The sequence below is a fragment of the Netta rufina genome, assembly GCF_964035555.1.
Source record: "Netta rufina genome assembly, chromosome: 8".
NCBI lineage: Eukaryota > Metazoa > Chordata > Aves > Anseriformes > Anatidae > Netta > Netta rufina.
The window spans coordinates 11,100,406-11,118,050 of record NC_140131.1 but is presented as its reverse complement, the minus strand read 5'-3'; the positions used below and the strand labels follow the sequence as shown (position 1 = coordinate 11,118,050).

General features: G+C 42.3%; 1 protein-coding gene across 1 annotated transcript in view; it reads left to right on the top strand.

The window, feature by feature from the left end:
• The window catches only part of PTPRF (protein tyrosine phosphatase receptor type F), a gene marked incomplete at its 5' end in the record, with an annotated part of 233,115 nt that overhangs the window by 51,336 nt on the left and 164,134 nt on the right, over nt 1–17,645 (top strand). Inside the window, one exon of the mRNA XM_084290689.1 lies at nt 2,686–2,827. Within this exon, the coding sequence (XP_084146815.1) occupies nt 2,686–2,827 (142 nt within the window). The remainder of the gene's footprint in view (nt 1–2,685; nt 2,828–17,645) is intronic.

Genomic DNA, 17,645 nt, shown 5'->3' with positions numbered 1-17,645 from the left:
CAAGGGACCTCAGCTGCTCCTCATACGTCTTCCCCTCTGGACCATTCACCACCTTGCAGCCCTCCTTTGGACTCTAAAAGTTTTATGTCCTTTATACTGTGGTGCCCCAAACTGCACAGCACTTGAGGCAAGGCCGCACCAGCACAGGGTAGAGCAGGACGATCGCTTCCCTCAGCCGGCCAGCAGACTGAGAGAAGGGAAAGAGGAAGAACAGGTATCAGAAATATTTTTATAAGACATCTAATTGGGTTCACATTTTAAATATCACAGAATCACAGAATTTCTAGGTTGGAAGAGACCTCAAGGTCATCGAGTCCAACCTCCAACCTAACGCTAACAGCCCTCCACTAAACCATATCCCTAAGCTCTACATCTAAACGTCTTTTGAAGACTTCCAGGGATGGTGACTCCACCACTTCCCTGGGCAGCCTGTTCCAATGTCTAACAACCCTTTCAGTGAAGAAGTTCTTCCTAACATCTAACCTAAAACTCCCCTGGCTCAACTTAAGCCCATTCCCCCTCGTCCTGTCACCAGGCACGTGGGAGAACAGGCCGCAAATACACTATCACTGACTTTCTCCACCTTTTCCTCCACTTTCCTTTTTTTTGGAGTTGGGTTCTTCTGTCTAAAACTACTCTTGGAAATGTGGCCCTGCCCACCGTTCTGCTCTTTCCTCTAACCCTCCTCTTTGTTGCTTTTTGCTTTTCTGACTAGAGCACAGCTGACTTCATTGCCCAGGGTAGATTGATTCAAGTCACCAATTTTTTAATCACGATTTTGTATGTGAGCAGGAAACCTTTATTAAAGTAATCAATTGCAAACATTTTTATATAAAGGTCTGTTTTGTTGTATAGTAACTGTTTAAACATTCTGATTTGTAAGTTAATATAAACTTTGTAGTGAATTTGGTGACTGTTGTGGCTTACCAGAAGGATACACATTATTATATGCATTTAAATGATCAATTTCTATCTTCATTCACTTCAGTTTTTATACATAGTTAAAGCATTTTTAATGTGTTAGGAGATAGTGAATAATCTCTGTGTTTTTTGCCAGGTAATTGTTAATTTTACCTCATTCCTAAGCTAGTCATTATTAAGAAGAAAACTGAAATTCAGTTAAAATGATAAAAAAAATAAATTCAAATCTGATGTACACATGCTGAGTAGAGGTATCCATAGTTAGCAAATTGAACAGCGTTTCTGGTCTTGGTCTCTCTCAGGTCTCTAGTGGTTGTAGCTGCCTTCCTCTCACACACAGCCTTTATTCAAGGGATATTAAGGGAAAAAAAGGATTTTTCTGCTCTTTCACCTCATAGCTTTTCAATCCTTATCACTGAACTGAATTAGTCTCTGCATCTGACTGTTGCTTTGAAATTTGGCAGTAGCTCTATACTGTGGAAGGATTATAGTGAGTTTAGCATTTTGTTACATTCTGTGTTTAATTTAAAATCCAATTTAAAAATATGTAATTTAAAAAAAAATGCATTGCTGCAGTGTTCACCTTCCAATGCCCTGTCTGCTGCTACTTGACCCCAAATTAGGGTTTATTTGCAAGCTGCTTCTGTTATTTCAAGCAAAAGGATTATTCCTTCCAATGTGAGGAATAACAGATTTTCAGTGTCTTGGTTACCTTTTTATTTCTTCCTATTTTTCCTGTTGCTGCAGAGTCTTGGGGTGCACGTTATTTTCTCATTCCTGTTTTCACTCCTTGGTCTTGGTGCTGTGAGAAGCACACCAAAGTAGGGCTCTTGAAATCAGGTACAAGTTTTGCATGGAGGTGATGCAGGTCCCAGGCTGACGCGTGTGTCTGGAGCAGTGTACAGCTTAGTCTCTCCATCTGCCCCTGCATTCCCCAGTGACAGGAGGGGTCTTGTGCCTTTCCCTCATGTTGTCACCATCTGCGGTTCAGTTAATATTTCCAAGCTTTACAGTGCTCAGTAATAGGAGAAGGATGAGTTTGGCATTAACAGTGGCCCAAGGCTGTGCCTTCACTGACTTGCCATTAAGGCATAACTTACAGTGATCCAGCAGTAAACTAACAAATACCTTTCTTCCCTGTAGAAGTTCGAGTAATGTATGTTACAGCTTAGCAGGAGGGAATGGCAATGATTTATTAAGGACTTTATTTATTATGCTGTGGAAGGAGCCGTAATTATAGCACTGATGATCATGCCAGAATTGCAAAGTACCTGATGCTGAAGGACGTTGAAAACAGTCACTTTCTGCTGAAGTTAGCATGCGCTGTAGGTGCTCAAGGTGTTGCTCTGGTTTTGTTACTATTTTCCTGGTGATCCCACAGGAGTATATCACTCTGCTCTTCCATCAAGGTGAAAGTTGGCACTAAATTGCGATCAGTGTGATTAGTAAAACCATTAGTGCAAATATGGCTCAGATGTTTTAAATCATCAGATCCACTTCTTTATTACCAGGTTGATAATTTTTCAACTTTAATTGATCCATAAAGAACCTCATTGGATCTTCATTTGTTCTAGCCTTCTCAGAGGGCAGATATGTTCTTGACTCTGAGATTTTTTGATTTCTGGACTTGGAACACTTGCCTAGTTGTATGATATTTTCTAGTTTACAGATCTTTCTGATTTGTTTTTAACCCCTGGATTGTTTTGACCTTGTTTTTGTTGCACTAGACAGCACTTAAGAACTGCTTTCTTTTTGTTGTTAAAGGTTATTGAGTTTGATGATGGGTCGGGATCAGTTCTGCGGATACAGCCCCTGCGTGTTCATCGAGATGAAGCCATCTACGAGTGCACAGCCACCAACAGTGTTGGGGAGATAAACACGAGTGCCAAATTAACAGTGTTAGAAGGTAAGTGGAAGGTGTTTTTTTCATGTCCTTAGGTGGCTGGAAACATGGCCTTGGCTTTGGTAGCTACATGTTGTAGTGCTCTTAAGTGACATGGTGATATCCTAGCTCTGTTTGGAGAAGCTGTGTTGTTCCTGTACCATTTGCTGTAATTTCTCTTAGTGATAGAAGCCCTTATTTTTCAGACAATCATGAGCAGAAAGGATGGCAGATTCTGAACTTTCTTTAAAGTGTATTAGTTGAATTGTCTGACTGAGGTATGTTATTTCTGGCTTGGAGGCCTAGCTAAAGAGACATTTGTATACTTTTCTCAGCTGCCTGCCTTGATGTAATACCCATCTTCAGGGTATCTAAGAATTGTATCTGACAATCAGAAACTTAATCTATGTTGCTGTACCTTCTGGATTAAATCAGCACAGTTCTGTTTGAATGGATTTTCAGGTTCCTCTTCAGATTTTGAGCTTGATGTGGAATTTAGCTGGGTTTACTTTTCACTGTAGTCACAACTTGTTAGTCTTTTTCTCTTCTCTTCTGCTTGCTATGTTGTTCCTTCTAAACTGAACGTTATGTGGAAGAACTGTGTGTTAGGTATAAAAGGCTTGTGATCAGTTGATATTTTTTATATTAGATTGTCGGAATTATTGTCTGCTTTTAAGGCAATGGGGATTTTTTCAGCCCATCAATGTGCTAAAATATTTGTTTATACATGGGATTTTGTAAGTGCATTGGATTGTTGCAAATTTAGGACATTTGGCTGAATGGTCTTTTAAATTTGCATTTACTAAGACAAGCAAGAAAAAGGCTTAAGCAAATTGCTTGCTGTGTATGGATTCATGAAGAAACTTTCAAGTAATGAAAGAACTGGACTGGAAAGTGTCTGTATGATTTGGAATCATCAAATTCAGATGAACTTGTTCTGTTCAGTCTGGTCATGAAGGCAGAGGACACTGGTTATCCCAACCATGAGTGTGCCAGCCATGCACAAGTGAAGCGTTTTTCCCTTGCTCTGCCACAGATATGTTACCATTGTCCCTGGTTCTCCCTTCCCATTTACAGCATAGAGGTAATCATATTTTCCTCTCTGCTCTGTGACAAAGAATACATCAAACAACTGTAATGTGCTCAGACACTCTGGTGATGGGAGTCATAGAAATCATTCAATACTTGATGTGATTGTGTATCTTGTTTCTGGAGGTGGGGCACCTTAAAGGATCAGCTTGCTCTTCAGTAGCAGTATTAAGAGATGGATAACAGGTGTTATAGACTTGAAAATTGTCGAGTGAAAAAAGCAGATCCCTTTTGTTACTTCTTGCCTTTGCAGCCACATATGTGAGTACATAAAGCTCGGTGGAGCTCTTTCAGCATTTTTCTTGCAGATCTGCATTTAAATGATTCTTACAACTGGATTTTTGTGATGCTCAATACTCGACTAAACGAATGTTCCACACATTCCTGTTTCCTTTGGTTGCAGTTGCCTTTATGTATCTTAGATATGTATGCACATGCACACACGCTAATAATTTATTTGCTCTGTGTTAAATGTTCAAAGGCCCACAGAGACATGCATTGCATAAAGGAGCACAACAGCATTTCTCAGCTCCGTAGAGCTCCTGCTGGGTTCCTGATGAGGTAAAACTTTCAGACCACCACATAAATAGGGAATGGTAGGAAACACCAGGGACGGGAAAAGACATGCTTGCACTGTTTAAGAGCCACAGAAGCAAAAGTCACTACCAGTCAGGCACAGAGCCTGCTTTTCTGTTTGAAAACTGCCTTTAATCAGGGGTAATGCTGGTTTAATACGATCCCATAAGGTCAAAAACCATCCGCAGGCTGGGGGCTGCGTTGTCCTCTCAAGCTGAAGAGTATCGACCCCTTGCCAAGTACTCTCATAATGGGTAAAATTAAGAAGTATTTGCTGTGTAGCAGTTTGTATGTGCTTATGCAGAGAGTTGTGAGCTTGCTTACAGAGGAGGAAGAGGTACCTTGCTTGTTGGCTTAGCCTGATGAAGCAGATAAGCTCTGTTATGATGTATCTGCATTCAGAAAACACATTTTATGTCTTTCCTTTCTGAGATTTTCTGAGGACAAAAAAGTATTGTTTTTCCAGTCGTGCTGTCTCATTGTTCTGTGTTGTCTGACTTAAATTACGCTGCTGCATTTTTGGGAGTGTGACATTTTTTTGATTATTCTTTTGCATATGGGTTTGCAGGGTGGGTATCACAAGACAGTGCCCTGGTTGTGGTTATGTTCAAACAGCCTCAATGGTCTCTAAAACACTAACAAGAAGTGCCCCACCTCTCTGTTCTGCCACTGCTTTCCCGACACAAATTTCATAGAGCTATTTGGAAATGACACATTTCACGTGGAGCAATTGATACCCTCAAGGCTGTCAACTAGGATTGGATTTTCCCTCTGCTTCTGGGGTTAAAATAATTTCTGTAATTGCTCTCAGGTGGCATTTTGAATGATGCAGACATTCTGCACTTCCTTTCAAGAATTTGACTAATGCAGTGGTCCCTGATGCATGACAAAGCTCTATCACAGACGTCCTCATGGTTACATGCTGCTAAATACACAGTACATATTGATTTTTACATTAAAAATCCTTTATAACAATAAGTTTAATGTTTCTTCACAATTTGCTTTTTAGAACACAGACCTTACCATTAAATCCTGAAGTCACAGTCAGGGTTTAGCAGGCTCTTATTAGATGTCTTTGTAGCTAACTAATCTGGAGCTTTATTTTATTTAGATTTCCACGATGTTTTACAGATCAGAGGCAGATAATCCTTTCTAATTGCTAACTTATTCCATTCTGCATATCAAGAGAGAAGCCTGAGTCCAGTCTCCTGGAGGAACTGGGAATCCTCACGGATGCGAATCTTTTAACAGTTCGTTTCCCTACTGCCCTTTCATTCTCAGTTCCCATGTCTCTTATTTTTTGCTTCTAACTGCAAATCCTGTTGTGACCAAACTACGTACGGACTTGGTGTAACTGGAAATTATTTCTGCTGTTGATAGCGGGAGAAACAGACGTGCATATACCTTCTCTGCTCATTTCTCCTGGGTAGCTGATAAGCTGAATTATGTATGAGTCATATTGAACATTTCTATCTTTTTTCCAATTATGACCTGAAGCAGCACAGAAGTACATTCCTGCCTGCCTGGCAGAAGAGGAAACCAGTGCAAGGAGGGGAGGGCTAGAATCAATAAGCTGACACACATTCCCACGAAGAGCCTCGGGGACAGTTAGTGGCTCTAACAAATTAATAAATATATCTTTCAGTTGTAACGTTGAGAATTACCAAGCGTTTTAAATAGGGAGATTAGATGAAATGTGAGTAGGAAGGATGGCAGTGTGGAAGAACATGGCAGCAGGATGCCAGCAGGGCTGCCAACGTAGTGTCCTTCCATGCAACTCCTGCATTCAGCATTGCAGCAGCGCTCGGAGAGGTGGCAAGAAGTGTTTGTCTCTGGTTGCCTGTAGACCAGAGGATGCCTTCTCTGTGGTTTCCAGCAGTCTCCACCCAGCAGGAAGAAAAGGAAAAGCAGTGCAAAAAAAGTCCTCATGGGTCTTCAGGGGGCAGGAAGGGGAATATTGATTCTTTGGGAAAGAAATGAGGTTCAGATACAAACCATTGTGCCAGTCCCTTCTCTCGCAGAGCTTTCCAACTTGGACATTTGGTTGCAAACTGTAATTTCCAGAACTAGAACACTGTTTAATTATAACTGGATCTTCAGAGCACTGTGAGAAGTCTTGTTTTTTTTTGTTTGTTTGTTTGTTTGTGTTTTTTTTTTCCAACTCTGCTGTAACCCAGAGCATACCGTCACATCCAAGTGACACTGAGTATATTCTGGGTGTCATTTCCCTTTGTTTTTAAGTAGGTTAAACGAAAATGAAACTGTCATCTTCACTTGCCACTTCCAGCACAGATCTGTGCAGGTCCCTGATGCCCCTTTCCCAGACTCCTTAATCTTATGGCATGGAGCTGTCTGCCTGGAGAGCAGCTCCTGGTAGAGGACAGGCAGAAGAGCTGGGGAAGGGTTGCTCACACACCGGGTTCTAGTCTGAAGGTAACCTGGCAAGTTAAGTTTTACTGGCCAGCCTCACGCTGTTGGAAGTCGAGGAAGTTTTGGTGTGTGTCTGTGGAGCCCTGGAAAGCGTAGCAGGTGTCCCAGGGTGGGAAACACCTCCACCTCACCGTGATTTGCCGATTACTGAACCATGTCATGAGTTTAATTTCTTTCACCATCTGCCAGCTGCATTCCAGTTCCTGGAGTTACTCTGTTTGAAATGCTGTAAATGATAAACATTTGACTGTTACAAACGATTTCTGCAGAGCTAGATCTTGCAGGGCCTGAAACAATATGCCCTTCTTGTAAACACGCTTCTAAAACTGATTTTGTCATTTCGATGGTAAACAGAAGTTAGCTATGTTTAATCCTTGTTTACGTTTGGTTAGTTACAAAAGGATCAGTAGGATCACTGGGCTTTGACTCATGTTTGTCTTCATTGCTTTTGCATCTTTTTGCCAAGAAGAATTTTTAGCAATGTGGTATAGAATTGAAGCAATTATGGAAGGGAAATTGAATCCACTGGGTGTACTCATTCTGATTGTGTAAATGAATTAAGATTCCCCGTACCCTCCTGCTCCTGAGATTGGCAGTACTCTCCTCACATGTCCGGCTGGGAGATGACATCTCTTTCCTCCACGTGCCTTGTGGTCATTGACTGCTCTGCCTGATTTGGTCCCTCCATGGGAGGCTGCTCTGACAGCGGAGATCTTAGCCCTGTTCTTTGCTCTCCACCCAAGTAATCCAAAGTAGCCTCCACGTGCTTCGCTGCTTAGGGAGATGTCCTGAAATACGGTGATGTGCAAACAAAGAAAGAAACCTGGGAGCATTTGCTTTGTGCTGCACGGTGGCGTGTCTCATGCTTGTTAAAAAGGGAAACATTAAGCCAATTACTGTTCATGGTGGCACAATTGAGAAGTTTAGGTTGTCACCTCAAGGCGTATAAATCCCAGCTCACGTGGACTTAAGCTATTAAGGTATAAGCAGTGTTCACAAGGAAAGAGCATTAGGCTGCTCAACAGCAGGTTGCCTAGTAGTCCTCTGGTAAGTCAATTTGGGAGCCCTGTCATCCTGCTAAGAAGCCTAGCCATTTCTCAGGTGCTGTGCAGTGGCTAAAAGAATCCTGCAAGTTGCAGGGTCCCCCAGAGCACACAGAAGGTTGAGCAGAATTAGCAATCGGTTAAAATTAGACCAAGGAAATGTATGGACTGCTACGTCCCATGCCACTAGAATGTCTGAAGATGGTTTAGCTATTTAATCTTTGATATCTAAAGAGCACCTATCATCTCAATCTAATTTTATCTATTTATTTTAGAGATTGGATTCAGTGAGAATGGCACTGTTACTCTCATAGCTTACTTTTTGTAATATTTAACAAGAGAGGCAAGTAATTCTCAGCTGGAGAAAAGTTTTAAGTGTTGTTGGTCTCTCCTACAAACAGGAGTCAGCAGATCTTGAGAACTTATCAGACCCAAATGCCCTAATTTCCATTTCTTATTTCTCTTTAAATGATTAACTAATGGCACATAACCATATAATGTGTCCATGATAGCAAGTTCCATCAGAGCACTGCCATGCTCTAAGGTTAACATCCAGGTTCATTCCACAAGTTTATGAAGCAAGTAATACAACCTTTGAAAAGTTTTATATGAAATATCACATAGTTAATGCCAAGCTGAACCCTTTGGAATTGTGCACTCTCATAAAATGCTGTGTCTGAAAAGGTACTGACCTCTTAATCTTGAGAACATTTGTCTTTTACGGCAAGTGGCTGTTTCTGCATATTGCCTCTCAAATGAGACCCTGGGAGATTACATCTGTAGCAGGAGGGGATGCTGTCATGTTCTTATCAGCAAGCTCATGGCGTCAGTGATATTGCAACACCCAAAACAACACCCGTGGTTCAGGAAGGGCTTCCCAGATAGAAACAAGTGAACTTGAGTGGCAAACAAACCAGAAGGAAGTGTACTCTACAGAATTCAACAAAAGTTCAAACGCAGGGTGTGCTTTGCAGCTGCTGGGTGTCTTGAAATAGTAAGTGTGCAGTTGTGTCCTGTAAAAAAAGACTTCATGTTGTCTTTTTTAATCATCTTTTATTTGTTTCGTTTTGAAGAAAATCTCTGGTTACCTCTGTGAAACGGGTTTAATTAAGAGCACATAAAGTTATTGTGCTGTGCCTTGGGCAAAGGTGCTGCTTAAATTCTGTACCAAGGAGCGTCAGGATTTTTGTTAGGTTAGGTTGTGGAGTCCTTCTAGTTCCAGCTGCCTCCCTTCTGTTATGAGCATTGTCTTTTACAACTTTTCACTCTTCATAAACTGCTGATGTTGATATCGTCTTCGGGAAGTGAAGACTGACGGCCAAGACATATAATTTGGAAGAATAAAAGAATGAATCCTTTAATCAGTTTTAAATATTTTGCTTTCCAGTTCCGTTGGTTGTGATCCCATTCATGTGTTATGGGAAAGATGAGGTGTACTTACTGAAAGCAGTATCATTAATAATTCCATATTCCTTCACACCATTTCTAAAGGCAGCAGTCAAGGCCTTTTCAGCCCCTCTCACTGTGGGATGTTTCTTCTAGGCCTATTTGCATACTCCGTTTCTTCTAAGCACATTAATCTGTTTTGTGCAAAACCCTTTTGGATATTGTAATCCAGTGGCATTATCATCCCATGCTGGTGGTGTTCTGTTGTACGTGTAGTACAATATTTTCAGTGTATTGGTATGCTTAGTGTGGCTCAAATTAAATTCAGCAACTGCTTTCTTGAGCCAGCCAGTGAGACATTTCACCTGCCATCGTGTTCACCACTCATCAGCTTGTGTTGACCAAACCTTTGATGCTTCTGATATGCCAAGTTCTTGAGGGGAAAAAAATAAAAACACAACACCTAAGAACTTGTCACCGGTAACAGTTGTCTCCTTCCTGCTTGCTCCGTTTCTCAAAACCCTCACGAAGATGCTCAGAAACACAGCTGCTCGTTCAGAGTACTGTGGCAACCTCCTGCTAACTTCTATCTGTTAGGAAAATTGATAATTGAGCTCTGGGGATTCTTTTCTCTCTTCTTCTGGGCTCAGGGTCCGCAGCCAGGTTGCTTCTCGCTCCGTGCTGTCCTACAGCTTCCTTGGAGATTGCTATGGAAAGTGTGTCAGGCTGTTCTACTGCGGCTCTGCTGTCAAAACGTTCAGCCTATTCCAGTAGGTAAATGAGGCACAAGCAGAGCAGTTTAACTCTGGCAGAGATGCACGCGCAGAGGCAGATTCCTTTCCTGTTGGGGAGGAGGTGCTGTGGTTGCCATGTCCCAGCTGACACCGGGGATGGCCAGACGACTGCTTCTGCGTCTCTGTTCCAGTCTGAAACCAGACAGGTTAGATTAAATTGTCTGTGGTTTAAGCTAATCTGTTTTGACTTGCCATTGGAACAGATCATCAGTCCCAGCTGGGAGGCTGCAACCACCAGTGCTGCCTTCGATTTTGCTGCTGAAAGGCTGGCGCTCCATCTGCCCTGACCCCATGGCCACAGCACTGTCTGAAGGCTTACACGGGGCTGGGATTTTAAGGGGTTGGGAAGCAGTAAACCAGGACAGAAACCTTGGCTAAAAGGAGTGGTAGTCTAAAAAAGCCAAGAGAGCAGAGCAGCAATGAGAAGGCTACCTAGGAGATGATAGCAAGGTGTCCCATAAGCTTTTTGGCATAGATGCTACAGAGGCAGAAAAGGTGTAACGCAATGTGGATGTAACAAATCGCAAATCTTTAAGTAAATACATTTGTTAGAAAAATGAGGATGTTTAGGTTAAGGTATGTGCTAGCTGATGTGCTAACCTGCACCAGAAAGTAGCCAGGCAAGCCTCTTGCTGCACTAAAATCCCCCCTGCACTTTCATAGACCATCCACCAATCTGCATTTCTGGTCCATATTCTGGTTCATATTCTGTACCTGTTCCTGTTCGATTTGGGGGATTTTTTTTTTTTTAACATGCCCAACTAAAGATGGGCACACAAAGAACCTTGCAGGTGTCGTTCTGAAAGCACAGGTGGCTCCATGGATTTTTGGGGATAAACCATCAGATGTATGTTAGGACCATAGTTACTTTTTTCATGTGGTTGATCACTGGCCAGCCTACCTTCTGTGTTTCTCTAATCCACCTGCATTTGTCTCGTCTCTTCTTGTTTCCTAGCAATGTGCAGCAAGCATATAGCAAAAATTCACAATATTTCTTAAGTTTGTTCCTATTATCCCTGTCACTTAAGGTGATTTTGCTCTTCTTGCTTGATTTTTTGCCTGTCCTCTTTATTTACAACATCTCCCCAGCACTGTCGATATAATCACCTGCCTTCTGCGCAGAGATCGTTGATGCATCTCGTCGTTTCAGAACTGATATTTAAGGAACTTGTTGGTAGAGACCATTGTTGTACTACGAATAAAAAATAATAGTGAACAAGAGAGCGGAGTTGATTAGGTGTCAGTGAGCCCTGATTTGGCTCTCCAAATGTCTGCCTGGTAATAACTAGGCTGACGCTGGGCCCAGTGACTCTCGGTTAATGAACTGAGTTTGGAGGACTGGCAGCCAGGAGAAAAGACTTGTTAATGAGTTGTCTATACATGGATCTAGAAATCTTTCAGAGAAGAAGAAAAAAATAAAAACACACAATTATAAATAAATCATTTTATTTTATAAGTCGCTTTAATTGATGTGTATTTAATTCAATCGGAAGAGACAAAAAGTTAGAAAATTTGAGTAACTATAGCTTTAAAACTTGTCAAAACAAAAATAATCACATTTCTCATCAGATTTTACATCTACCAGTGCCCATCAGAAGCTAAAATAATAGATCTTTATCATCAGATGTTTCAAAAGACCTTTCTTACTGCTGGATCTCTTTCAAGATGCCTCGTTCTGAGACCGTCTGTGGAGAACTATGGCAACCTGTTATTGACAGATGTGCTCTCTAGCTTGTATGTCAGCCCTGCTGCTATCTCCTGCTGACTAATAAAGTTAGTTGCTGGTATATATTTGTAGAGTCTTTGAAATCTGTTAGGTTGTGGAATAGCCTTCTGAGAGAGCTAGTTCTTCATTGCTTGAACTATTGGAAATTAATGGGAAACACTGCTTGATAATGCCATGCAGATCGTCTGATTTGGTTCCAAGGAAGAAGGGAAGGACAAGAACAAGATGTCCTTAAAAGCCTTTCTGAGTCCTACTTTAGCAAAATTACCTTCTGTATTTGCTTGTAACTGAGAGACTCTGCTCCAAGCGTGGTGACCTGTTGTCATTTACTGGCATTCCCTGACTTACACAGGCACTGGCGAAGATGTAGCACCAAAGTGATCCCCTGGAACTTCTTCTGCAGAAGTGGGAGAATATATCCACCTAACAGAACCGGAGAGTAAGTTCTTAAATGGAAAAAGGAGCACGGAGAGAACAGGATGTGATAACCATGACTGTAGGGAATGCAGTGCTCACAGTTCCAAAAGCATAAATCTCTGTATGTACAGGCGTTTCTATACAGTCATCCTGGACTTACGTTCTGTGCCTTATCTTCTTCCTCTCACTAAAACTCACAGCAACAATTAAATCATTCTTGGATAAATCACTATTTTATAAGGTGAATCCCAGAAAATCATGGTACTGGAATCTCAACTCATGCTAATAAATCTGTAGCCACAGCTGTGGAGAAGTGAGGATCTCCATGGAGGCAGTAGTACACTTCGGGTGTCACTTACTGTGCCTGTGGAGGAGAACATTTCACAAGTACTTTAACATCTTTTCCTGCAGAAAAAGGAAAATCTCAGAATTGCTATTGATGGGACGCATTTTGGTCCTGGTCTGAGAAGCTGACTGTACAAAACAAAGCTGGCTTTGCATTAAAGACCTTCATTATTGATTATCCTGACAGCTGGTTTCTGCGTGTCGTGCTTAGTCACAGTCTCACATCTACTTGTCCTTAGTATCTTGTTGATCATGTGTATTTTTTAAAATACAGTTTAGTCAGGAAGGCTTTACATTTGTGATGCCCATTAAAATGCAGTGCCTGGATAATGAGCAAAAGGAGTAATTGGTCCTAATTTGGAATGCAAGGAAGTAATTATGATGACCCTTCATTGTTAATTTGTCATTTGAACTATTAGTGACTAAAATATTTTTGGTATAAAGATGATCTAAAGTATGTGCCTTCCACTTGCTGTCTTAGAAGCCCGGAGAATCTTTATGGAAGTATTAATCTCATAGTGCTAAAACAACACCTTCCCCATAGAGTTTCCTAACTGCTCTTTATTCTTGTGGGTATTTCAGTTGGATAATAAAGTAGTGACTTTTCCTGGCCTTCTCACCTGCTCAAATTCTTTCTGCTCAGAGCTCCAGAATAGCTCTTTAAAATCCTTTATCCTAAGGAAAACCAGTGGGTGTGACGTATAATGAGATCTCTCTTTCCAAGATCATCGAGCTCCTTGATGAGGCAGGTTGGATGATGCCATGGGAAAACACTGCAGTGAAGTCATTCATCTGCCTTGCTAATCCTGTGCTTTGTTGTTTCAATCCTTTTATCACAAGGGTCCTGCCTGGATGAAACCTTTCCAAATTCCTGCTGTATGAGTTGAGTGGGGAAGTCCAAATACCAATCAGAGCTGTAATCGTATCCAGCTAGAGTGTTCACCGTTGTGCTGTTATCCAAGATAAGACTGGGGGAAATTTCCCTATGACGAGTGCTTTCAGCACATGATGCAGAGTGCTTAAAAGAAAGCTAAATGCACAAAGAACTGAGGCACACAACAGAAGTAAGAGTGTGACCTTTTAGCCTCTTTGAGACCACTGGAAACGCGCTGCAAACACCAACCTGTTGAAGACCTTAAAACCCCACAATCTGGCTTTTGGTCCTGCAGCTCCAAAATGGCATTTTGCTTACAAGCAAGGCAATATGAAATTATTTTTCTGTGTCTCTTTGATTTAGACAGTGCCACAGTTGGTCACAGTGAGGAAAAGGTCCTTAGAGAGAAAACAGAAAGCAGAAAAATACTGATGAAAAATGCATGAACTGAACACAGGGTGGTATTAGCAAAAGCTATTGCAGGGGAAGGTAATGAATTGGGGAATGCATGGTCCAAGATTACAGGATACCCAGTATAAAGAAGGGCAGACACAGGAGGTCAGGAGGAGGAACAGGAGGGGTCTGCAAGAGTGAAGAGGAACTTTTAATTCCTGCCTGCATCTACTTGGCTTTGAGTCCCAGCAGGGAAGAGCAGCGTGTGCCAGCAGTGCTGCAGCTGCCGGCAGCACCTTCCAGACAGAGCACCATGCCTCGCCGGTGGAAAGCAGGCCGGGCAGAGAGCTTGTGGTCCCGTGGAGCCCGTCTGGAAGGAAGATGACCCCTGGCAAGTACCAATAAGCTGAAAGCCTGCGTCTGGTGGAGGTCAAAATGGGTCACCTGGGAGAGGGAACTGATCAGTAGGGAGTACTCGTGCTTGCAAGGGCCATTCTCTGTAAGACTGGGTGTTGCTTCTGCTTTCTGAAGGGAGGCTTTGTTTTTGGTAAGAATATCCCTGATTGACATGAGACCTAGCTGGGGGGGGAAACTCTGTGTGTGTTTTCACAAATAAAATGGTTCGGGCGCTTCATTTTGGTATGAGGTTGTTCCTTCAAAAAAAGTCACATTACAGAGAACCGTAGCTGCAGCTTTGCCTGCAGGAATAATGTGGCCTCATGGAAAAAAATAGGAGTTGTTTTGCCTAGAGGTGGTAGGCTTAATGAGAGTCCACCTGATTGGCATGTAGCACACGTCCTAATATAACTTCTGCCTGACGTGTGCTTGTGGTCCCGAGGAAGACGTTGCTGATCAGATGAATAGTATCTAGATTTTAAGCTAGCAAAAAGAAATAATATCTTTATCTTTTTCAGTAGGATTTCAAAGTGTGTGTCTTGGGGTGGAGGGATGGTGGTATTTGAATTCTGAAGGATTCATGTTTTTACTAATTAGACACTAAAACTGGTAGAAGTGTTTAAAAAATAATAATGAAGCCTTAGCTCTTGCCCTGGGCATGAATTTACTAGCTTTAGTTTGTTGTTCTGTTCGGTTCATTGATCTTGTCACAATTGATGATTCATTAAGTTGTGACTACTGTAGGAATTGCAATGCACAGATGTGGCTGTGCTGCACATCTGTGTGTTCCCAACGTGCTAATGATCTAAAAACGCACTTTCTGTCTGGCCATCCACTGTGCTTCGAGTGCCAGCTGACATTTTGTATTATTGAGCCATTTGTTGTGGTTGGCAGAGAGAAAGAGTTTTTGGTTCTCCTTGCGCTTTTTTGTTGCTTTTATCCATATTTCAAATAGCTGGATTTGCCTGTCCCAGCAAGCTTGGCCTTGCAGAACGGCAGCCGTGACTGTAAGTTTTTCTGCAGGCTGCCACCTTTTTCAATGTCGTGTGCCTTCTCCTGGTCCTCAGTTCTAGTAGATGGGATTATTTGCTGCACTAAGTCACAAGGAATGGACATGTCAGATTCCAAAGCGGGATTTGCAGGTTTCCCAACTTTCTCAGGGTTCTGAATTTTTAATTTTTCAAGTTAGACTGAGATGGCATTGACTTAGTTTCTAGCTTACTGCTAACAACTCAGTTTGTCCAAAGCTTCTTATCCTGGCAGGTCCCAGGAGACCTCAGAAATTTCGAGCATATTGACCTACGGGCTGATGGGCACCAGCAATTCAGTAGTGTATGGGAACATTGTAAAACAACCGAATTGTTAAACTAACTTCTGGCTTCTTCACCTAACTCAGACTGCTGTTCGGAGTGGTCCTCGTTAGAGACTCGCGTTTGATCAAAGCATGAATCTGAGGGGCTGACTGATGCAGGATGGCTTTGCAGTAATGTGGTGAGCTGTGCCCGCTGTTATACCATAGCGAGGTGATGCCTGTGTTGGGTGGTTAGCGCGTTGCCTTGTGACTGTTCTAACTCCGCTTGCTAGTGCAGACAAAACCCCTAAGACTCCTCTTGCTACAGGCCTGCCAGGGAGTGCCCAGGGTGAGCAGACTGCACCCATTCAAGCACATGGCTCTCCTCTCTTACCCAAATTGCCTTTGTTTAGGCCATGTAAGTCTTTCTGAAAGCTAGATTAAAGGGTGTCCGTAAGAAAAATAGTCTTTAAAAATAAAAAATAAAAAAAAAAGACAAGCAACATTGAGTTCAGGACTACCTTTATCAATATGCTCAAAAACTTAATGTTTAATTCCACAGTTGAAAGTGCCTAACCCAAGTTCTAATCCAAGTCGTTTGGTCTTGAGTCTCAGAAAGAGCCCTTTTTTTCTGCCCTGTCTCTGAGATCCCTTTTCCACCTGAGCGTCTGTAAATTCTCTTCAAGAAGCTCAGCAGTGTGAGCTCTGTAAGCCCCTGTATACGTGCAGCCTGTTCTCTAGCTCTTGGCTTGCTTTTTGTAGCTCATCTTGGAATTTGCCATGCTATTTCTGTGCTCCTCCGAAAATGTATGCGCTGCAGTTCACACTGTATGTTACCGACTTCAGAAACAGCCACAATGATTTAAACCAAAGGTCGTTCTGTCTGTCTGTGTCCTGTGGCTTTTCCAGGAGCCAGTGCAGGATGCCAGCAAGGTGTGTGAGCCCAGAGCGTGCTTATAACGACACTTCCCCAAGCACGTGCTTCTCTGGTCTCTGCTGATGTGCACCAGGGGGGTTTTGAGGCAGAGGTGGTGGTTTTACTCAAACTATTGAATGAAGAGTCTTGTTACTTTTTGAACTTTACCTTTTTTAGCATGCATAATTTCCCAAAGCAAGGCACTTCCCAGCTTAGCTGTGGGTTCTGTGAGAAAAGACCTGGTAATTGCTAGTACCATTTAATGCCCCATAGGCTTTGTATTAGAAGGGACAGTGAAGAGTTTTTCCATCTTCCAGGTTCATGATTCACTCTGGATTTAATAGCTCCTTGTTGCACCCATCCTTGTATCTTCCACCCTAAATAGTTACGGTCTATTTAACTCGTTTGACATGAGTCCTGATCCAGTAGAAGCAGGGATGGGGAACAACAGAGAGTTGCTTTACCATTTCTGTCCCAGTATCTCATGAATGTTGTGAGCCCTTAGAGTCGTCATTTTCCAGGACTGTCTCCCATTTTGCAGGCTGAGCAGATGTTTTTACTGATTCCTTTAACAACCAAGAATGCACCTGGAAAGCTCTAGAACATCTGTTTGTCCAGGTGAGTGTGGGGGCACACGGTCAGACTAGGTAAGAATCAAGCTTCATGAGGGGTTTTGTGATGTGCTCTGGGTAGAAACTGGCCTCAGTGACTCAAAAGTTCTTTGTTGTTGTTTTGTGTGTTTGTTTGTTTTTTTTTTCCCCCTATTCCTTGGAATTGGAAAAAATATAACAAGGATAATCTGTTAGATGTTGCCTTTTGAATGCTGTACAGTTCGTAGCAGTAGCCAGTCTTCCTTATTTGTAATCCCTCTGAGATCTTCAGTGCTCGTGAAGCAGGTCTGCTGTGGGGTGTGCTCTGCAGCTTGACTCAGTAGCTCTGATGGGGAGAAAAGCTCTCAGGTCTTTTTGCACAACTGTGGAAGAACGCACCCAGCTCTTCCTCATGGAGGTTTTGGCAGAAGAGACATGCAAATCCTTCATCTCCAGACTTGGCATGGGACTTTTGCTCAGCAAAGGGAAATCTCAAAAGCTGCTGAGCACCAAGGCAGTTTTTTACTGCCTGTAATAGCTCCTTGCTGAGACTCAGTCCTAGATCTGCAGTTTTGC